General features: G+C 40.6%; 2 protein-coding genes across 3 annotated transcripts; both read left to right on the forward strand.

The window, feature by feature from the left end:
* The first annotated feature begins 11,585 nt into the window (after positions 1-11,585).
* On the forward strand, positions 11,586-13,530 carry nppal (natriuretic peptide A-like). Of its 2 annotated transcripts, none has more exons than XM_050064754.1 (3): positions 11,586-11,751; positions 12,033-12,337; positions 13,249-13,530. In XM_050064754.1, exons 1-2 carry the CDS (start codon positions 11,668-11,670, stop codon positions 12,333-12,335), a joined length of 387 nt encoding a protein of 128 aa, XP_049920711.1. In that variant the 5' UTR covers positions 11,586-11,667; the 3' UTR covers positions 12,336-12,337; positions 13,249-13,530. The 2 variants fall into 2 exon arrangements, with proteins under 2 accessions (XP_049920711.1, XP_049920710.1); XM_050064753.1 differs by having other exon boundaries at positions 13,252-13,530.
* A 2,818-nt stretch (positions 13,531-16,348) lies between these two features.
* nppb (natriuretic peptide B) lies at positions 16,349-17,614 on the forward strand. Its single transcript, XM_050064750.1, has 3 exons — positions 16,349-16,545; positions 17,078-17,354; positions 17,438-17,614. The coding sequence occupies exons 1-3, from the start codon at positions 16,432-16,434 to the stop codon at positions 17,446-17,448; spliced, it is 402 nt and encodes a 133-aa protein (XP_049920707.1). The 5' UTR covers positions 16,349-16,431; the 3' UTR covers positions 17,449-17,614.
* The last annotated feature ends 5,998 nt before the right edge of the window (positions 17,615-23,612 follow it).

The following is a 23,612-nucleotide window of genomic DNA, read 5'->3' on the forward strand; positions in this document are numbered from 1 at the left end:
TTTTTTTGGGGGAGTTTTTCCTTATCCGCTGTGAGGGTCCAAAGGACAGAGGGATGTTGTATGCTGTAAAGCCCTGTGAGGCAAATTGTGATTTGTGATATTGGGCTTTATAAATAAAATTGAGTGATTGATTGATTGATTGATGTGCAGGTGGACTCAGCCAGTGCTAAGAAAGGTCCTATGCCTGCCTGTTGGAGAGATAGAGAGAAGATTAAAGCGCCAAATTGCGGTAAAAGATGCTGTATAAAAGACAGGCTACAACTTTTTTTCCTTGTCCCCCCCTGGAATTATTCTCTAAAATTTTACTGTTTATTGTCCCCTCCAACTATGAAATGGGATTTTCGCCCCTGGACCAGGCATTCACCTCTTTAAGACAGACATCAAACCCAGAGAGTGTGCTGGCTATCAAGAGAAAATCTGGCCAACAACATTGAAACATTCATAAATTTTACAAGCCGCATGCAGGACACCAAAACGTAAGAATCAAATAAACAAAGAAAACAGCTTGAATGTACACTTCAACATAACCTATCATAAGAATGAGGAGCAGTGTCTTTGCAGCCTAAGGATTTACATGGTGTGTATATATAGTTGCATGAACAGGCTACACCTGGTGCCCATTCAAACCTAATCAGGCTCTCTTACAGTGGACCCTCTTTAAATTTGACTGAAAGCTCCATCTGGTTTGACAGCTGATTAATGTTGTGATACCACTGAAAGAGCCATAATCGACATGATACATTCAATCAGAAATCCAGAAACGAAAAGAAATCCAGCAAAAACTGTGACCATTAGCTGTCCATGACAGGTCCAAATAAAAATGTTGCCACATAGGTGGCAGTAAACTTCTGAGTAAATAAAAAAGGAAAAAAAATATATAAATACATAAAGGTAGTGTGTTACATTTATTCTATGTGGACAGGATATCAGTTTACATAACCATCCATTTCACAACCAATTAAGGCAAAAACAATGCATACATGTACTGCACAGCAAAATGTTGAAAGGTATTTTAGGGATTTTAGCAGTCCGGTCGAGAAAGACAATTATGAAAAGTCTGCTAACATGTGACTGTCTGAGATATTGACACTTATGTGTGCATATCTGTTTTCCAAATATGTACACATCAGTTAAATTGCAGTTGTATTGAGTTTTGAAGCGTATGTAACCACTGTTCATACAGTGGAGAGATTTACATACATTGGTAAACGATAACTATGAATTGAAAGGATGTTTTGCTGCCTTACTGGGCCTACTACAGGCAACTTTTAAGGTGGAGCATGTACTTGTAATTTTGCTAAATGCATGTGCTGATGACGTGAGTCCATCAGCACACCTTAAATTTCAATATGACAACTTTGACCATTCCATTAGTTTTTATTGTCTCTCTTTAATGACATACACTTTAAGTAATGAGTGGACCCTTAAAAATAAGAAGGGAAAAGTCAGGAGTCATCCTCTGGAAACCATGACTGTACTTTGAAAATTTCATGGCAATCCATTAGAGGTGGGCCATATCATCTTGTTTATGATTATACCAGTATATTTTTTAATATCATATGAAAGATTCATATTGTGATATTTCGACATGTGATGTCATACTGTTACCTACGGCAACAACAAGCATGGCTGAAAGCGAAATTATTCGCAACTCTGTGGTGGTTCCAAAAGGAGGAGCAGCCTCAGTAGTGTGGAATAAACTGGCGTCGTTAGGCCTGGAGTCCCTGCAGAGGGAACTCATTAAGTGGCTCCTCTGGCAGCAGCACAGTGTCTCTCCCTCTCCTCTCTTGCTGTGTGCGCACAGGAGTCAGTGTCATCAAGTGATTAAACCTTTGGTAATGTAAACCTACGCGATGCTCGCAGCTTGACAAAAAATATATGTGAATGTGCAATAGTTATGGTAGTATAACAGCCTGTCACAGGTTACAGTGTGATGATTAGAGGAGAAATAACAGAGCATAAAGGTCCAGGTGGAAAAAAAAACCTCAATCATTAAGGCTTTTGCTAAAAGAGATGGACGTTACCATTTGATTCATATATATAGATCCCAGGTTGCATTTTTTTTATGGGATTGATTAAATGCGTAATAGTGGTATATTTTATTTTGTTTAACTATTAACACTAGATAGAATCTGAATCTCACTCTGAGTTACTGTTGTTGTTCGCAAACCAAAGACATGAGAGATCATTTTGGATTTTTACTGAATATTTGAAGGCAAACTGTTAGGTTGACATGTAAAGCTATATCACTTATTTTGTTGCTATACTGTTTTCTGAAATTATTATTATTAATAATAATTGACACTGCCTTCACGCCATGCTACTAGCGTGGCTAAAAAGTGCAATCATTAAGCATGTTTACTCTGTAGTGTTGGAAGTAAAAAAGTACAATTATTTATATTATCTTCTACATACTGTGTAGTCAGTAATTAATAGCAAAAGCAGTAATAGTTTAGTCATGTCAGTGGGAAGTTCCTCCTGAAAGATGAGCATCTGAGAACCACTGCTGAGTTGTCTGGCATAAGAGGCTGACGTCAGTATGAATGCCTCTCATCTCAGAGCTCCTCCCTTAGCTCAGCAACCTCCATTGTTGAGATGATGAAGCACTAGGTTCTGAGCGCTGAGCACTCAGTTCTGCAACTTCCTCAGAACTGAAGAAGCCTCTTGGATGAAAGGTGAAACATCCTCAAGAAACTCAAGCAAGTCTAGTTACCTACGATATAGCACTTAGGAATCAGTGTTTGACCACATGAAAGTACAAGTCTGCACCCAATGCACCCAAAATGCATTGAGAACAGCTGTAATGTATTCTTCCTGTCCATCACTGTCTTTACAATCAGGTAGGCATGTTTCATTGTCATTGACCTTGCTTGTTCCTCCTGACTGTGCTAACGTATCTAACAAAAAGAATTTTGGACCAACAAAGCCTATTTTTTTGGGCTTTTGCCTTTAATTGACAGGAGAGAGTGAAATGGGGGACTGAGAGAGAGTGGGGGGATGACATGCAGCAAATGGTCGCGAGCTGGAGTCGAACCCGCAAGCGCTGCAGCGAGGAAACACCTCTGTATATGGGGCGCCGGCACTATCCACTATGCTACCAACGCCCCTCAACAAAGACTTTTTAAAGTATTAGTTTTACTTTTATGCCAATACCCGCTCTGAAAATAGAATAGAAATAATAGAAATAGAATAGAAAGACCTTTATTTATCCCAAAGGGAAATTCAGCTGTCCAGCAGCTCATAAAAGACAAAAAACAAAATAAAATACATTAAAATAAATGCATAAATAGAGATTAAATTAAAATAAAATTGTCCATTACACAGTCCAGTCCAGTTGTGAAAATTTGTTAGTGTGAGTGTGACTGGATTCGGGAGGTGTTAAACAGTCTTATTGAGGGGACGAAGGATCTTCTGAAATGCTCTGTTCTGCAACGCTGTGAGATGAGCCAACATGTGACGATGACTGTGAAAACACAGACAATATGATGATTTTATATACTTTATTAATCCCCGAGGGGAAAATAAATTTTTTCACTCTTGTCAATTACACACAGGTCCAGACACACACATGCACAAACAGGACCTATAAATGCACTAAGTGGTGTTATGACCTGCTCATTTAGGCCACAACAAAGAAGGGAGGGCCAAACAGAAAGCTTAAGTTTTAAACAATGATTTTACTTGAAATTATAACAAATAATTACAAGAACAATAAAAAAAGTATGAAATGTAAAGTCAGTAATCAGTATGAGACAGAAATGTTGGATGCAATGAAAGCCGTGTGTGTGTGTGTGGTACAAAACAAAATAACCAAATCAAACAGAAACTGGCAGGATCTTGGCTGTCCACGTAAAAGAGAGAATGAACTGAGGAAGATGTCAGAGTGGGGCTGCCCATGACAGGCGCTCCAAGCGGTTGGGGGGGTTCGGTGCCTTGCTCAAGGGCACCTCGGCAGTGCCCAGGAGGTGAACTGGCACCTCTCCAGCTACCAGTCCACACTCCATATTTTGGTCCAGACGGGGACTTGAACAGGCAACCCTCCAGTTCCCAACCCTTTCCTCCCCTTTCCTCAGCACTGATTGGTCACTTTCACTTTTTGGTCGCTCCACATTAATCTAATTGAAATCACCTAGTCACCCCTATTTGAACTCTGTACACCCTTTCACTCATTTTTTCTTCATCATCACATGAGGGGGCACTGTTTGTAAGCAGAGTTTATTTCTCTTTAGTTTATCCTGTGCATGATTAATTTAACTAAGAGCATTGTTTATTGTCATTAAGGTGGACATTTGATTAATTCGACTCAGGTTCTAATTTTGTAGTGTCACTTGTTTCTTTCAAATTTACAACCCATGTGTGTTTGCTCCCCTTCATGTTTAAGTGCAGTTTCTTGAGTTTTGGAAAATAAACCATTAAGACTTTTAAATTACCTTCACCTTGACAACCCAGTCTCACTCTAAAGTCGTCGAAATCCAGCAGTTGGTCAGTGACTTCCGGCATCAAACACTGAGAAATAAAGCCGTCCTTTCATGGTGGCGTGATATGCGGTCAGTCACTGTTATAGTTTAAAGGCCCGTTTATGCTCCCTTTATGTACGAAAATGTATACGTCAGTTTCAAACGACGTTACCGTCACTGCCCACATACTTCCATGCGTCCTTTACGTTGGCATGGATGTTAACCAATATATCCACCAGGGGGCAGCCCAGAGTCAAAAGTTTATGACAACAACAAACTCAAAAACAAACATGGCAACTGTGGAGGAGATATTGATAATGTACCTCTTGCATAAAAGACAAAAACAGAGGGACCCCAGTCGGAGGGCGCGAGGGTCGGCCCTGGGAGCGGAGCGGAGCCGGGAGGGCGGGCAGGCTCTGCGGGGAGGAAGACCCGAGCCTTGGGGGTATGTGCGGGGCCGGGCAGGCGGGCGGGCGGGCTCCGCGGGGAGGGAGACCCGAGCCTTGTGAGTATGTGCGGGGCCGGGAGGGCGGGCTCCGCAGAGAGGGAGGCCTCCGTGTTTGAGACGGGAGCAGGTGGTGGGAGGTCGGACGCTCCCAGAGAGGGGAGAGGGAGACATATAACAACATAAGATGAAATAGGAAAACCCTGTCTCCCTCTTTTATTTTATTTTCAGTGTTTAATCAAGGCAGTGGCGGGAGGCAGGAGGTCCGAGGCTTCCAGTGAGGGGAGAGGGAGAAATATAACAACATAAGATAAAATAGGAAAAACCTGTCTCCCTCTTTTATTGTATTTTCAGCGTTTCAGGCGAAAAAGTTCCGCCATGGTTATTTCTTCTTCGTGTCTCACTAGAGCTACGTATCAGGTAGTATTTCTTCTTCGTGTCTCACTAGAGCTACGTATCAGGTAGTGACAGCAACACTGCCCCCACGGTCTCCGGTGGTACTGCTCCGTTTGGCCCGTATCCATAAGCTTTATGGAAACGTGCAGAAATACGGACGAAATGAACGCGGAGCACGGACAGAAGGCTCCGTCTGTGTCCGGATCCGTATTTAATGTTGAGCATAAATGGGCCTTAATAGCGCCCAGTTGCATCAGGATGTGTAACCCTAACCCATCAATGAAAGTAATAGCAGCAATAGCAGCAGAAATCTGGGTAGGGTGGGTTGGAGGGGTGGTGGATGGGTCCAACAACCACCAACTTTCACCTGGGAGGCCAGTGGTCAATTCCCATATGATTGTAAAGCCAAATCCTGTTCTTTGTTCCGAAACCCAACCATGTGCAGGTGTTAACAAAACATAACCATGTGCATTTGTTGTTGAAAGAAAAAAACGTCAGTTCCCAGCTTTGTAATGACGTAGGGTGTTTTATTTCTTTTTTTTCTTTTTTTTTTTTTTTTTTTTTTCTTTTTTTTTTTTTTTGAGACTGTAAACTGTACATTTCCTGTGAAAACAGAACTGTATTTTGAAAACTGTACATTTCCTGTGAAAACAGAACTGTATTTTGAAAACAGACAATGCATGTAACAGGCTGAAGTTGACATAGCATCCTAGAACGTCAACAACCAACACACCCAGGGTACGTATCTGGACATGGAAAGTCCATGACCAAAAGTTGATATGTCATGAGGAGAGAGAGTAAGAATGTGTTGACCTTTTGTTTTCCCATTGAGCACTTATGATACTTTATTGACAATACTTTTAGTAAAAACTTGAATACAAAACTTTTCACTTGTAATGGAGTTTTTTTACAGTGTGATGCAGATATATTTACTCAAGTAAAGGATCTGAATAGTTTCACTGCTCATTTGACTTACAATCAAAAAGAAAAGAAAATGATTTTAGCACAGCATTGTATGCTCCATCTGTCTGACAGTATCACATGTTTCTGTGTATGACAGGACCAACAGATGGAATTAGGGGAGCTCAGATTCTCTCCATAGAAGCATGTGGAACATTGATTGCTGCCCTGAGGCCTGAATCAATTTCATATGATAGCCCTCCAGTTGAGAAGCTGGTGAAATGTCAATTAGCTGCCATCCACCTCCACACAGTGTGCTCAGCCTCAAAGGGTCCAGGGCTAATCGCTCATCATTTATCCCTGGTACCTGTCTGGATGTGGCAAGGCAGTGGAGGGGTTGGGACAGAGGGTGTGTGGGAGAGGAAGGGTGGGGATGGGTGTTGTCATGATGGCAGTTTGTGAGTACAAAATACAAGATAAGCACATAAGGGGACACACACACAAATTACAATATGAATCTTTCTTCATTTTCTCCTCCTCCTCTGAGTCTCACCTCTGGACTTTGCAGATGCACATGTCAACCCCTTCAGAGAATCTGTGGCTACAAAACAGAGAAAAATGTCAGCAATGGTTGGTTCAAACTGCTTCTATTTACACTCAGAAAGTGGAGAAAGCATGTGACTTTCATCTGACTGTTCACTATAGAGATAGTGTAGGTACATAACCTGCTTGTGTAGCCCCCACAAATGTGACAAAACTAATAAAAAGGGGTTAGCATCAGTTTAAATTCACTACTTAAGGGTTTACGTTGAATTTTACAGTTAAAATACCATTTACAGCGCAACATTGGCAGCTTACTTGTTTCCCTTTTTTCTGAATAGGACTTTATTGAGGTTTTCACATTTTTTAATGAAGCACAAATAAACATGAGTAACAAACATCATGTAACTCTTTACAGAGGACAGAGAAGACAAACATTAAAATATATTTTTTTGAAATTGTAAAGTAAAATCTGAGATTTACATCTTAACACATTATACATGTTACAAAACTCTTTCTGAAAATGTAAAAAGACTGGAACCTATATAGTAATGAATTGTGGAGTTATGGGCTGAACACATAACGCGTTTTTGTGCCCTCAATTTTATAGTTTTTGGTGTAGACGTGCGTCAGGCGCTCAAACACCAGAGTGACGCCATTGCAGCACGCACACATTCCAGAGAACCTTTTTTTCAGGGCGCAACAGCTGCGCCCTGAGATAAACTGAGCTGACAAATATCTTTCCCTTCATCTCTAAATATCAGTCTGTGATTAAATAAGGAGAAGAAGTTGATCAGTTCAGAGCTGCCAGAGGTTTATATCTGTCCCACGGACAACAGGCCTACACACAAACAAAGCCTGGAAGAGGATCAGCTCTGCACTCAGGATTTCAGTCAACTGGGCTATGACACGGTGTTGAGATTGCTTAGCAACCTCAGATGCAACCTGCCGCCGTGCAACAAAAAACACACGAGTAGTACCTGGCGCCTGACCTCGCATTTTCCAGGCAGTTAAAGACAAGGCATGTGTACGGCCCCTTAGACCATTAAACTGTTTTTCACCAGTTCTGTGTCCAGGATGTTTTGGGCGGGGCTAAAAGCCTGCTGAATGACGCAATGGAGCAACTCTTAGCAGAGCTGAGTTCTGTTGTTTGAAAAGATACATAAAAATGACCATTCTGTTGCAGACTGAGAAGAGTGAGGTTGATTTTCATGGCAGGTCAATATCCTCTGGCTCCAACTTTGATTCTGGCTCTGAGAATGATGCCTACATTTCATGGAAAGTTTTGAAAAGTAAATTTGTACACTTGGCGATTTTTTTTTTCATTCATTTTTTGGTGGTGTGACGACAACACCAAAAAAATTACTTAATTTAAAAAGAAAAAATAGCACCAAGACACACTCACAGGTCTTTAATAATATTAGAATGCTAAACATTCCAAGTAATACATTTAAGCAATATCACAGGAGAGGGAGTGCTGTTGTACTGTATATCAACACAGCTGTGATTAGGTTGTAGGTACAAGGCCACAGGCTAAGTACCAAAAATAATCACAGCTGTGCTGATATACAGTACAACAGCAAGACCTCAAGTGTAATATTGCTTTTATACAACAGTTCTACAAGTGCCATTTATCAACAGTATAAAGTGGCAACTGGTTTTGGGTTGTTTAATGATTTATTTGGCTCCGCCAACACAAATAGTTCAGCAACTGGACTGGGACTACACAAGGTCTACACTTTACCACAGACCAGCTGTTACAAATCAGGTAGGCTATATCTATGTGTTTGCATTTATTTTTCCATCAGTGAACTCAGTCTGTTGACAGTCATTTTCGTGGAATAAGTGTGATGTTAATGAGTTAACAGCTTAAGCCCTGATCACACAGAAAGCGTTTTAGCAGCTGGAGGCAGATTTTTGTAATTGTTTTTAATAATAATTAAGCTTTTTTTTCTTGCTGTTTTTGCATTGCTACACGCCTCACATTTCTGCACTCTAAGCGCCTGCCGTTTTTGCTGGCTGAACTCCTCAAGTTGAAAAAACTTCAACTCAGAGCAAAAAAGCCTGTGTGATCGGGGCCTTAATCAGTATGTTGCGTCATCCTCTGATGTCATATGCAATTCCCTGAAGATTTACAGTGAAGTATTCAGGCTTCTTTTCCATCCCTTCATCCTTTTCTAACTGCCATTTATTATTTAACTCTAATTCTATTTGTAGTGATATATTTTATTTTGTGGTGCAAAGTTTGTTACAAAGACCCTTAATGTCGGCTCATTAATGGTTAACATAAATAGCTCAGAACAGCTGTAAAGTGGAGTGATACATGCAAAGTTAAAAGTTCCAGTGCTGTTATACTGTATACAGGGTATGAAATTAAGAAAACATTTTGGGGGCAATTTTGGCCCCCACGTTCTAAAAAATGGGGGCATTTTTAAAATGACTGGGGGCCATGGAAAAAATTGTAGTTAGAGCTTAGTTATTTTTATAGATTAAAATGCACAGTGGCTTCTGCGAAGTTCCAATGCAAATAAATGAAAAGCATACCATTTCTTTTTCAGAGAGAAGTGTGCAAGTAGTAGCTATGACAGAAAGCAGGAGACGGCTGTAGGCAAACTATTTAGGGTTTATTTCGCTCTTAACAGCCTGTAAATATTACACAAAACCTTAAAAACAGTGCAATGCAAACAGATTGTTTCTTTAGAAACTGTAAGTTTATTAAAATAAGATAATCAAATTCTTTTCTAAAAATAAGCACATGAAAAGCAAAAACAACTACAATAGTGTCTTTACTCTTTAGTATAAACCACTAGATATATAATTAAACCAGTTTAAATTTGTTGATTTAATCAATCTACTGATAGCAGTACTAATAGAGAACGTGAAGGTACGTCACGGCACTTTGCATTGTGGGGCGTCAGCGCCATCTTTGGAACGTGGGTGTAAACAAAAGTGAGAAGCCAGCACTTCAAGCCAGCTCAACATTTTAAGTAATCATGTTTTTTTAATATTTTTATATTATTTTGTTATATTTCTCCCTCTCCCCTCGCTGGAAGCGTCGGACCTCCCGCCGCCCGATCCCGCCGCCCGATCCCGCCTTGATTAAACACTGAAAATAAAATAAAAGAGGGAGACAGTTTTTCCCATTTTATCTTATTTTGATATATTTCCCCCTCTCCCCTCTCTGGAAGCGTCCGACCTCCCGCCGCCCTCCGCCTCTCCCACCTTAATTAAACACTGAAAACGAAAATAAAAGACAGAGACATTTTTCTATTTTCATCTTATTTAGCTATATTTACCACTCTCCCCTCTCTGGGAGCGTCCGACCTCCCGCCGCCCGCTCCCGTCTCAAACACGGAGGCCCCGCACATACTCCCACGGGCAGCCCCCGCTCGGGTCTCCCTCTCCCCGGAGCCTGCCCTCCCGGCACCCCCGGGTAGCCAGCCCCTGCTCGGGTCTCCCTCTCGCACATAACTTTACTCCCGCTCGGGTGCTATAATTTGGTGTTTCACCACATTACACATAATCATAATAGTTGCACTACTGTTAAAAAGGCCCAGCTTAGTCTTGTGAACACGTGAAACATAATTTATAAATATTGCGTTTCACAAGTCGGGACAGATGCATACAGTGACGTTAGTATTATGCTAACATTTACTTCAACATGATGACACGTTAGCTAATGTAAGATTAGCCGACCATACAAATGTTAAATCTTACCGTAAGCAAATCGGTGGTGCTTTGTGGTTTGATGACGGTATGCCGTGTACTTTTTTACTTGGTCGCTTCCTTTTATGAAGTTTAATTAGCTTTAGCGTTTAGCCCAATCTTGTGTTTCGGTGGGTTAGCTCAGCATGCTTTACAGAAGAGGATTTTCTTGTCTGCCGCCTCTTCCACACCAAGGCAGTCGAGTTTCCAGTTCAAAATCGTTGCTGGCAGGGTACATCTCTTCATCAACGTGTTTGCGGGAACTTTGGGAGGATCTGGTGGAGGAACTGGGACTGGTTCACTTTGGTGGGTGTTTGGCTTAACCAAGTAGCGGTCCATGATCCATTGCAGCATGGCAGCTTCAGGTAGGCTATGTAGTGAGGAGCGCTGTCTGTGTGTGAGGGGCGGGGGTGCCTGCTGCGCGCACCCTGATGCATCAGCGCAACCTGTTGCATCAGCGCAACCTGTTGCATCAGCGCAACCTTGTTAAGGACGTCTGGAGAATAATGACTTGTTGACAAAAACTTGGGGGCAATTTTTGCCCCTGGAACATGGTTTTTGGGGGCATTCTTGGCTAAATTGGGGGCCAAATGGCCCGTGGCCCTCGCTAATTTCTGACACTGACTGTATATCAGCACTCATGGAATGCCTCCTGTCTGATCAGATTGCTTGGTCAGAACTAGCTATAATCATGTATAACTTAGATGTTAGGTGGGGTTTGCTGACTCCTCTGAACTTGTGTTTATAATGTGTTTGAGCATTTACCAAAAAAATTAATAGGTTTTAGCATTTATTAAAACAAACCTGGCAGGGGAGGGCTATAGTGGAATTACTTGACATAACTTCAGAAAAAATCTGATAGTTTAGTTTCTGATAGTCTGTCATTGCAGTGATTTTAGGTGAAGTGTAACTCTGATGTAGCTGTTAATGTGAGGTCCTGATCTTGAGCAACTAAGCAATGTCGTCTGTCATTTTCAAAGGAGTTTGGACCTGTGAACACTTCCAGTCCCCATTTTCACCAGTCAGGTTAGCCTGTACTCCCACTTGGAGGAGCATTAGTCACACCTCGTTAATTTTCCCAGGCCTCGTGACGGAATCAGGTCGCCTATAAAGGAGCCACCTGGCCACCGCTAGACAGCGCGAGACAGAGGAGGAGGGACAGACTGAGTCGTGCGCCAGCCAGTCCTCACAGAAAAAGATTTTTTTTTCCAACTGCAACAGAAAATGAACCCAAATATCTCCGTTTGCTGTTTATCTCTGCTGTTACTGCTGCACTTGGCATCAGCCAGTCCTGTTTCTGATCTACAAGTAAGTTTACCTGTAACTGGTATACAGATTCAAGAGTCAATGATGAGACACTAAGGTGGCTTATTTCAATGATGAACACATAGTTTTATCAAACAATAAATATTCTTTGTAGCCTACTTATAGATGCATGTTAGATAGATAAAATAATCAGTTTGACTTAATATGGCCTACACTATTGTAGCCACAGTGCATGAGGAGTAAAGAACTGTGAGGTTATCTCCACTACGCTGGATATTTAAGTGAAATACAGAATGAAGAAATGTGCTTTATTTTTCCCACAGAGTCTGAAGCAGCTTTTAGAGGAGGAGATCAACACCGCGCCCTATTACTCCTCGGAGGAGATGGAGGTGGCGGGGAAAGAGGCAAACAAGTCGGTATTTGGAACTCCAGAGGAGCACCCGTGGGACTCATCCGACCCCAGCAACTCGGCTCTGGTGGCCAAAGAAAACATCCTATTGCGTCTCTTCAAAGAGCTCATGAGGACCTCCAAGCGTTCGTGGAGCCGGCACAAGAAGGGCGGGCTGAGGAGCTGCTTCGGTGTCCGGCTAGAGAGGATCGGCTCCTTCAGCGGGCTGGGATGCTGAAGGTAGGATCTGCGGAGGGATGTGACTTTATTCCTCCACTTCATATTTATTTAAATCAGAGAAAATAGAGAATGGAATTCTCTTTTCCTAACACGAAAGCAGAGGTGCTGTCAATTTAGTGTCAAATATGAGTCAATATTAAATGGATGACAATTTCTCTTTATACTCACAGATGTTTGTGACATACAGTAAAAACATTAAAGTACTAATAGAGTGAAAGAAACAATGCTGGTAAAATATGATGCAAAACAGGTGAGTACCTTAAAATAAAACGCATTTGCTTGATTCTAAAACAACTCCTAGCCTACATTATCAATTATTGCACATTAATACGTACACTGCAAATTATTTCCATAAAGTTACAATATGTAACTGTACTATTTCAAAATAAATTACATTATTATCACCTTAAAGGCTATAACTGTGATATTCGAACAGTACTCTTATGGGCTTTAACAGTGAGGTTACAGTTAAATATAGTAATTTTACAGGAGCATACTGCTAAATCACAATAATATGCACGCATAAGATCAACTACTGTAAGATCACAGTATAAAGCTGTCATTTCACAACAGTTTATTGTATAAATGATACCCTTATTCACTTACTGTGAAATAATGCAACTAGTAGCTAGTAATTTACTGTAAATGTATAGTCAAATATTTTACAGACCTTTTTTGAGTGTTTCATTGTAGACATCAAGTTATTATGCAAATCTTACGCAAACTGATACAAACTAATAATAAAAATAATAATCACTGAGTCACTGAGCACCACATTGGGTGTTACTGAGCTTTTGTATTGGAGCTGCTGGAGCTTTGGTGGCTCATTGCAGGGCACGTGCAGCTGCTGCAGTTCTGAAAATGTAACAAACCGCCTTTCAACATGCTATCATGTGTTTTTGTTCTGTCAGCAGGCATGGATGAGGTCGGGGTTCTCCCATCTGCACATCAGTGTGACCATCAGCAAAGCGGAGCTCCTCTCATAGTCACAGATCTTTGACTGACACTTTAAAGGGCGGTTACTTCATTCTCTCCTGTTCATGGTTCTCATTTAGAACTGTGATTTCCTTTTTCATATGTGAGCTATTAAATAATAAATTATTGTAAATGTATTTATTATTTATTATTTTCTTGTTGGATAGAGTTGCCTTGTAATAGATTGTATTGTAGTAAAATAATTATTTTGCATAATAGCTGAATCTGTGACTGAGTTTGTCTCTTTTTTTCTGGGCATAACTGAAAGCAGCTTACTCATTTTCAGAGGGAATATTGTCATGCTGTATGCACGTTAAATAAACTGGTGTGATAGATGGGAAACCATTCAATTCATATCAATGACATTTTAATATGATCGTCTGCTGTCAGGTGTTCAATCATAACTATTTCGGGTAAGAAATGACGCAACAGTTTAGAAAAGTGAAAATTTCTTCTTCTTGCAGATAATAATTTAATGACATGACATGATCAGTTTAACATTACATATGCTGGAACAATACAAAAATGGATGCGGTGAATAATAGATGATGAACGTTTAAGTGTCACTGACAGATTAAAACCTTCACCTGGTTGAACATGGAGGATTTCAGAGGTCAGTTGTGTAACAAACAGTCAGTGTCATCGTAGCCTTTAAAAGTGGATGTTTTAGCGGACAACAAAAATACATAACTCATGTTGCAAGGATATCTGGATCCACACCATCAGCTAATTGACTGTGGCTCTTACCGAATGAAAAGGCACTATGTCCAACTTGACACATGCAAAAATATGTATGGAAATCTTGCTTTAGTCACATTCTTTTTTAGTTACATCATTCTTACCACCTGGCCTGTTACAGATCACATATGATGATGAATGAAAATCAAAACATTTTACAATGAAATGGAGCTTGCTTGAGAGAAATAAGTTTCTGAAACAACTTCATTCTTACCCTTTTAAAGTCTAATGCACTTGTAAACAAAGTAAAAGTACATCTGAAGTACTGTACTGTGCTAAAGTATAAATTTGAGCTACTTGTACTTTACTTACTTACTCATGCTACTTAATATTTTCATCTAGTATTCACTGGCCACTGGTAAGAGGGAAATATTTCTTTGTACTCTACCTTCATCTTACACTATAGGTTGGATGTCACATACAAAACACATGATAAGCTTATAAAATTCAATGCACTCTTAAAAATAAACCATTTTGACCTGTGACCTCATAAACACATCAAAGGAGAAGAAGAAGAAGAAGAAGAAGAGGAAGCAGTGTTTGGGCAGGGTTTCTTGTCATGCTTTAGATGTCTATAAATTGTTGTCAGTTTCAGTAAAGAGACATTCCCTCTCTAAACTCGTTTAGGCAGCAGTAGCTCAGCCTGTGGGGATGTGGCTCAGGAAGTAGTGAGAACCAGAGCGTCACTGCTTCAAGTCCCCACACAAAGCCAGTACGGATTGTGACTGGAGAACTGGAGAATAGCCAGTTCACCTCCTGGGCACTGCCAATGTGCCTTTGTGCCTTTGTGCGTGCGTGGGTGCGTGCGTGCGTGCGTGTGTGTTAAATATATATAAAACAGACATAAAATTTCAACATATCTGCTACATAATAACATATAAAAATATATAAATGTAAATGTAAATTAGAAACATACAATGCCAACATTTTCTTTTGTGAGTGCTGGAAACCAGGATGATGAGACTGGAACTTAACCAAACCACCAAAGTTGTGGTTCCAGCCTGGTCTCACTCAGTGAGACCTCAGTGATTTCCGGCATCATACACCAACGAAAAAAGCCATCCTTTCACATCAGCATGATACACAACAGTTGCTTAACAGCTCCCGGTGGTGTCAGAGGGAAACACAGCAGGGACACAAAAAAAGTTAAGGGGACAGAAGTCCGAGTAGGGCAGGCGGGAGACGAGGTGGATTGGTCCAGCAATCACTGACTTTCACCCCTGAGGCTGGTGTTCACTTCCGACTGTAAAGCCAAACCCTGATCTTTTTTCCTAAACACAACCACGTGCTTGTGTTGCCTAAACCCAACCACCTGCATGTGTTGGCAGAACATAACCACATGTGTTTGATGTTGAAGGACAAAAAACATCAATTGACTCACACTTGTACCGACGTAGTGTGTTTATTTTGAAAGAGATTGTTTACAAACTGAACATTTCCTGAGAAAACAAAGGTGTATTTTGAAAACAGACAATACATGTAACAGGCTGAAGTTGACATGGCATCCCAGAATATCAACAACAAATGCACCCAGGATGCCTTGCACTTCAGATCTCAGTGTGAAAAGTCCATGACTAAATGTCGATATGTGACGAGGTCAGAGTGGGAATTTGTTGGTGACACCCAACCAAAACCAAAACAATGAGCTGAAAGAGGCTAAAATGTTGTGTAGAGCTGAGAGGAAGTGTAGATAGGGGACAACTGTGTTTGTAACTCCATTCTGACATTATAGTGAGTCAATTGCTAATATTAAAGTATTGATAAGTACAGCCTTCATGTTTAAATAAATATTGATAAGTTAGACAGACTAGTTTATAAATGTATAGTGAGGTTTCACAGTGTTCTTGCTTCCTGCAACAAAGGTCAGAGGTCACAGTCTGCCATAGAGCAACACCTGAGAGCTGGTAGGACACTTGCATCTTTTTCGAGGGCCCTTCAGTAGAGGGGAGGATTGAATTTTGTTCCTTGAATTAAAGGCAGATATCTAACCAGCAGGCTACCCTACCACAATCACGTACACCCCTCAATTTAGTAACACTGTCACACTGTCTGATAGTTTACTACTACTACAATGTCCCATGTACAGGGAGGTTGGAGTATGTTTCTCAAATAAAGTAGCATATGGAAGCAACTATGTCATACGAATGCCCCATATCTACGAGACAACACTTTAAAAGGAGCCATTTCCGACAGCTCCTGTTATCAGAATCAGGTGTCAGGAATGCCAGTCCAATTCCTGGCATACTTATGTGTGTCAAGCCTATGTATAAAAGAGCTGAGGCTGCTTCTGTTGGCTCCCACATCCAAACAGCTACCAGTCAAAGAAGCCAAAGATCCTCCATCCATCCACTGATACAACCAACAGGAGCTCAAAGAAAAACATGAATCTGTCTTCCATCCCCCTGTGCAGCCTCCTTCTCATCTTAAACGTGCAGCTGCTCAGCACATATCCCATCAGCACGGGTCTGACTGACACTGACATGGACATCCTAAAGGTGAGTCTCTAAATAAGTTCTTGTGAAACTTAGTTTTGGAAAGTTGGAGTTCGAAGGAACATGGATCCTTTAAAATTCAAGGCAGTCTGCAGCAGTGAGACAAGACAGCCTCATCTAATTTACATAATCTAACTTTAGTCATAGATTGTATTGTACAGAGATCATCATTTAACAGCAGCCTCCTATATGTACCTCTGGGACCAACTATGATTTTATGGGAATGCGATCCTGATATGTTGTTACTGAAGTGAAACTGGTGCTCTAATAAGTTTAATGAGGATGTAATAAATAATTAATGCTGCAGTCCTGTCACCAACATTAACTTGAAGGACATTTGGCCTGACCATGTTTATTTAAGAAAATATGAATGCTTTTAATGCTTCTAGAATCAGGCTGTGACGCATCACATGCTTAAAAGTGTTACCAGAAATATTTGAAGGCCCCTCCTGTATGTGCATATGCTCAATGCAAAAAAAAATAAAAAATTTATTTGCAAGACTTGGCCTGACTCATGTATATGTGAACATTGCAGGTGCTCCTTCAAAGACTAGAGGAATCAGCTCCTGATGTGGATCAGAGTGTCCCCACAGGGAGGGACGGTCTAGACAGCCTCAACATAGACGAAAAAGTAGATGAACAGCGGACCCAAACTGGACTGGATGAGGCAGTGATCAGGGAGTTCCTCTCAGCAAAGAACCTGAAGAGCGTCCGTAACGACTCGTCCAGGAAATCCTCAGGCTGCTTCGGTCGACGGATGGACAGAATAGGCTCCATGAGCTCTCTGGGGTGCAACACTGTTGGCAGATACAGTAAGTTGTAGTTATGACATCCGCAGAGAAATGAATCAGGAAACATAAAAGGTCTTATTAACAGAGTTGTTGTTTTCTTGCAGATCCAAAGTAAAGATGAAGTCTTACCATCTAAATTGTGGAACTGCAACGTCTTTACCAAAAGATATATTTATTTGAAAGCTATTTATTTACTAATATTTATTAAATAATGTTGGTGGCGTACAAATATATTTATTTAAAATGGATGTAAGACTGTTCTTTATGTATGTTCTTGAATAAATGTTTACAACTGCACACCATTTGACTGAGTGTTGCTTAAGCATCATCATGCACAGGATAACAGTCTGTAAACACACACACACACACACACACAAACACACAAACAAAGATTATAATGTGAATGAAAACAATAATTCTTATGCAACATTCCTGAAATTACCCAGCTGGCATTCTAATGTTTATTCAAAGTTAATTCAACGTCATACACCATGGTTGAATCACTGCTGAATTGTGTTTTGTTTTTGAAAGATAAATCAATGTTGATTCGCAATTTTGTTTCAGTGTTGTTTTTGATAAACTTTAAATGTTTTTTCAAAACTGTTTCAACATTGAGATAGATCTTTATGGAATTTTAGTGTTGATTTATAAGAATTTTTTTACAACCATCAGAATTAAACATTGTTTCAATGTTGTTTTTTGACAACAACAACTGACATAATTTCAACCACATTTCAATGTTGAAGTTCAGTCATGTGCCAGCTGGGTACCTCCAACGATACAACAAATGTCCACTTTACATTCATCATAGCATAGTTGATGATACCTGATGATGATGGAAAACACAGGAACATGCATTACATAACCATAGAACTGTCTCCACTGTTTTGTCAATACCGCCGTTTTGTCAGTGATTTCAGCATCAAACTTTTGCTGTGGTATGATATGCCGCTGTTTTTTTTTTTGTGTTTTTTATTTATTTCTGGAAGACGATAAGACAGTAATCCTAAGGATGACATGCTAAAGTAAAATACTTATTTCCAGCATGGTCCTTGGTGTTTACACACAAGAAACAAATAAACAAGAAGCAGACAAACTCAGACTAAAAATACATACAATAAATAAGAAACAGCTGTAAAAACTATCTAGTTCATCAATAAATATCCACCTTGTTCCATAAAATCTGCTTGACCTGTCTTTTAAAAATCCTTCGTGATGAGAGGTGTTTTGTAGCAGTTGGCAAACTATTCCATGCCATGATACCAGTGTAAAAGAAAGAGTTTTTAACTGCATTATTAGCTCTAGGAACTATGCAGAGCGGATGCTGGCCCTAGTGTTATGACTATGCTGCGTGTGGACCATGGATACATTAGAGCATAAATATTTGGGGGCATGACCATTAACAATGTTAAACATATGGTTCAGCTTAAGTTGTTCTACTCTTAGATGTACAGGTAGTAGACCAGCTCTTGTAAACTCCTCCCTACCAATATGAGTACGGGGGGTGTTTTTAACAGGTACCGAATAACATTGTTTTGCAGCACTTGGAATTTGTTTTTAAGTTTCACAGTCAACCCAGAAAACCAAGCAGAGCAAGCAAAATCTACATGACACTGAATCAGAGTTAATAGCAATAATTTCTTTACAGAAAAATCAAAAAGCTTTGTCTTGCGATATAAAAACTTCAACTTACAGGCACATTTGGCTAAAATTTTGGCTGCAATGGATTCACCTATAAGTGACTGATCCAGTGTTAGACCCAAATATGTGACACTTGATTTAGAGACAATTTCAGACCCATTACACATCACCTTTAAAATATTTGATTTTGCCAACTTCCTTTTTGTACAAAACAAGATTGATTCAGTCTTGCCCAGATGCATAGAGAGCTTACTGTCTACAAGCCACTGGTTGACAGACTCAAACTCTATGCCAAGAGTATTTTCAATGTCTTTAACATTACACCCTGGGACAAGTAAAGCAGAATCATCGGCATATAATAGCAACTTGTACCGTACCGCAGCTGACATGTCATTTATGTATATTAAAAATAACAGGGGCCCCAGGATCGAACCTTGGGACACCCCGCATGTTATACTCTGCGGATCAGAGAGGGTCCCCTCAACATCGCATACTTGTGTCCTATCCGTTAGGTAAGAAGTGAACCATTTGAGTGAGTGACTCAGTGACTGAGTTTCTAAAACCCATGCACTGTAATTTAGAAATCAAAATGTCATGGGTCACAGTATCGAATGCTCTTTGCAGGTCAAGTAGAAGCATACCAACATAATTCCCTAGATCAAAATTCTGACGCACATAGTCGAAGAGGTGAATGAGACAGGTGTCAGTAGAATAGGCAGCTCTAATACCAGACTGGAGCTCATATAATAGATCATGCCTGATGAGATACTCCTCCACCTGTTCATACACAAGACACTCAAAAATCTTTGATATAGTTGACAGAATTGAGACTGGTCTATAATTCCCAACATCATCTCTGCTATTTTTCTTAAAGAGAGGAACCACCCTAGCATTTTTCATATCGTTTGGGAAAACACCCTGACTTATGGACAGATTTATGACATAGGTAAGAATACTAGATGTAACCCCAGCACTATCCCTAAGAAACCTGGAGGGAATGAGGTCCAAGCCAGTGGCCTTATTCACTGACAGGGTTGAGAGGCTCGCTCTTACTTTATCCTCTGAGACAGGACTAATTGCAAATGCATCTGCAGAGACATTTTTACTTCTATAAAAGGAGTTAACAAATGAATTGCCATATTTATCAGAAGCACCTGGCAATTTACTGACCAGACTGGCAGCAACAGTTGTAAAGTAATGGTTAAAATGGCAGGCAATCAGCCGCTTATCAAAACACATCTCATCTTCAATAATAAGCCCCGCTTTACCAGACTTCGATTTTGATTTTGCTGTTGATCCCATATCATTGAGAATTTTCCATAGTTTTTTAGGCTTTTTAGGTTTTACATTTGCAGCAATGGAATCAGAATAAAATTCAGACTTAGCCTGCTGGACCTTGTAACTAACTTGATTTCTAAGATTATAAGTTAGAAGTTAGAAGTTATAGTCAGCTGGTAGTTTAGACTTTTTAAACTTTATGAAACATCTGTTACGTTGTCTGATCAGATCAACGATTTCAGATGTCATCCAACATGCACTTCTGTGCTTAATTCTTATTTCCCTCATTGGTGCAACTTTATCAAGAACAGCTATGAAATGCTGCTTGAACAAATCCCAAGCTTTGTCAACATCATTACATTCGAGCACATCTGACCAGTCTCTCTCAGATAGCCTTTGATTGAACACCTCAGCAGAGTACTGTTTGGTACATCTGTATTTGATGGAACAATGCTCATTTATTGGCTGAGATTTCATTTTCTTGCATGTGCAAAAAACTGCATTATGATCACTGAAAGCCACATCCAACACACCTGACTGACATATCATTCCACAGTCAGATACTAAAATCAAGTCAAGAAGGGACTGGCTATTAATAGACAACCTAGTAGGCTCAGTAATTAATTGCTGTAAACCAGACACCTTACAGAGACATGAAAGAGACTCTTTTAGGCTACTTCGTGGCAATAATAGATTTGTATTAAAATCACCCATGATGATACATTCTTTCTCTAGGCATATATTGGTTTTACAACAGACAGATTCAAGGAGTTCATAGAAGTCTGTTTGTTTAGGTGGGCGGTAACAGACACCTACAATGATGGGCTTGGTTTTAGGAAGAATTAACTCCACCCAAGCTGCCTACAAGCCATCCACCTGTAGATCATGACGCGGATTGAAAGTTATTTCAGTCCTTATTAAAAGGCACACTCCTCCTCCGTGTCTGTTGGGATCTCATCGGTAGATGTAATAACCTGAAAGCCCAACTTCACCATCTTGAATGGAACTGTCCAGCCAGGTCTCAGACACAGCGATCACAGCAGCCTTTGAAGTAGTCGCGAGGTGCCCGATTTCATCCAGTTTGGGAAGAACACTCCTGGCATTGACGTGAATAAAATGCATCCCTTCCCAATTTAAAAGGCCGAGTGAATCATAGTCTCTCCCATCCATACTGTCCTCATCATAAGTCCTCACATCATTTGTGTCATCAAAGACATCGGCGCTGCACATTTCCTGCACACAACACCGGTTACAAACCAGCGGGATATCTGACTTATTTCTTACAATTTTGGAGCAATATTCCCGCACCTTATATGAACAAAAACGTCACAAAAGTCACATGCAACTACTTTGGCGTTTGCTCCTACCACCTTTCCGCAGTTAGGGCAGCAGCCGCTGCTGCTGATGTTAGGCTTATTTTGCCGGTATTTCGCTGTTTGCAAGTTTGTAGGGCCCGGACACTGATGGATATCTCCCGAAAGCAGTAGGCAGATTGATAATATTTTGCCGAAGGCATCGGGTCGATGGGTTCCTCCGGAAACTTGCTTTGAATGCGGCTTTAGACTGCAAGGTGATCCAGGCAACACTGCCATATACACAAAGTTTGTCAGCTTTGACTGACAAGCGACAGATTTCGTCCAAACGCTCAGTTCTCAGCTGCGTAAACGTATCATATCCAAAGCACTCCTCAGAATTTTTAAAACAGTGACCTAAAATGCTTAAAAACACAGCATAAACTGATACTGCTACCAGAGCCCCAAACGCACCTGGCGCACCTGACGCCATCTTAAACACCAGTGCTGTTTGAAAGAACAGTTGGCGTCAGTTTGTAACATGGTCGGACAGAACCTTTTTTGTGTAGTATGATACATCGCCAGTCAGACAGCTGGCACATGTCGTGGTAGATGTAGAGCCAAATCTCAATCTCAGTGTTCTGGCACAGGTCGCCGGGGGGCAATCGACACCTTCTGTGACATTCTACACTATGACTTTCTTATGACATTTTTATGACTTACAAAAACTAACAGTGATATAGGCTACATAGCATTTGTGTACATTCTAGTTTTCCACTTGTTAATCCATTTGAAAGTAATGAAATAGAGAAATAGTACAGTGTTTGATTGTACACAGCAGTAGAGCAATGGCTTCTGTTGAGGTACAGCAATACCACTTGCACAATACATGCAGAACTGCAGAACACCATAATACGAAAAAAACAGTAGTAATATTAATTTATTCATTTATTATCCCAAACTGCTTATCCTAGTACAGGGTTGTGGAGGTGCTGGAGCCTATCCCAGCTGACACTGGGCAAGAGGTGGGGTACACCCTGGACAGGTCGCCAGAACATCACAGGGCTGACACAGAGAGACAGACAACCATTCACGCTCATATTCACACCTACTGGCAATTTAGTGTCATTAATAACAGAAGTCAGAGAACCTGGAGTAAAGCCACACTGAGACGGGGAAAACATGCAAACTCCACACAAGGGCCTCAGCTGGCTAGCGGATTCAAACCTAGAACCCTCTTGCTGTGAGGTTCAACAGTGTCATGGTCTAGTTACTAAATGTCTTGCAGTGTTTTCTGCTGTATCTTGGGGGCTTCATCAGTGAGTCGGGTAGCTCGGTTGTCATGGAAATGGTTCCACTGTTATCAGTTGAGACAATGAAAACAACACATTCTCACTCTGACCTCATCACATATTGATGTTTGATTCTGAACTTTCCACATCAACATATGCCATATGCAAGGTACCCTGGGTGTGTTGGTTGCTGATGTTCTGGGATGCTGTGTCAACTTCAGCCTGTTACATGCATTGACCTCTGTTTTCACAGGAAATGTACAGCTTGCATACAGTCTCTTTCAAAATAAACACTACATCGGTACAACACAGTGAATTAACATATTTTTCCTTCAACAACAAACGCAAGTGGTTAGGTTTGGCCAACGCTCGCATGTGGTTGGGTTTAGGAAAAAGGACAGGGTTGGCTTTTTGACAACCTCAGAGTGAGACCGATTTGATGAAAACAACCCAGCAAATCTGCTGATGAAGTCCACAACATGTCAATCAATCAATCAATCAATCAGTTTTATTTATAAAGCCCAATATCACAAATCACAATTTGCCTCACAGGGCTTTACAGCATATGACATCCCTCTGTCCTTAGGACCCTCACAGCGGATAAGGAAAAACTCCCCCAAAAAAACCCTTGAACGGGGGAAAAAAACGGTAGAAACTTCAGGAAGAGCAACTGAGGAGGGATCCCTCTTCCAGGACGAACAGATGTGCAATAGATGTCATACAGAACAGATCAGCATAATAAATTAACAGTAATCTGTATCAATCAATGAGACAGA

The sequence above is a fragment of the Epinephelus moara genome, chromosome 16 (assembly GCF_006386435.1).
Source record: "Epinephelus moara isolate mb chromosome 16, YSFRI_EMoa_1.0, whole genome shotgun sequence".
NCBI lineage: Eukaryota > Metazoa > Chordata > Actinopteri > Perciformes > Serranidae > Epinephelus > Epinephelus moara.

Excerpts from the sequence above, each read along its gene's own strand:
- nppb (XM_050064750.1), top strand. The coding sequence starts at position 16,432 with ATGAATCTGTCTTCCATCCCCCTGTGCAGCCTCCTTCTCATCTTAAAC. Across the intron at positions 16,546-17,077 it reads CTGACATGGACATCCTAAAG|GTGCTCCTTCAAAGACTAGA; the intron begins GTGAGTCTCTAA and ends TGAACATTGCAG.
- nppal (XM_050064754.1), top strand. The coding sequence starts at position 11,668 with ATGAACCCAAATATCTCCGTTTGCTGTTTATCTCTGCTGTTACTGCTG. Across the intron at positions 11,752-12,032 it reads GTCCTGTTTCTGATCTACAA|AGTCTGAAGCAGCTTTTAGA; the intron begins GTAAGTTTACCT and ends TTTTTCCCACAG.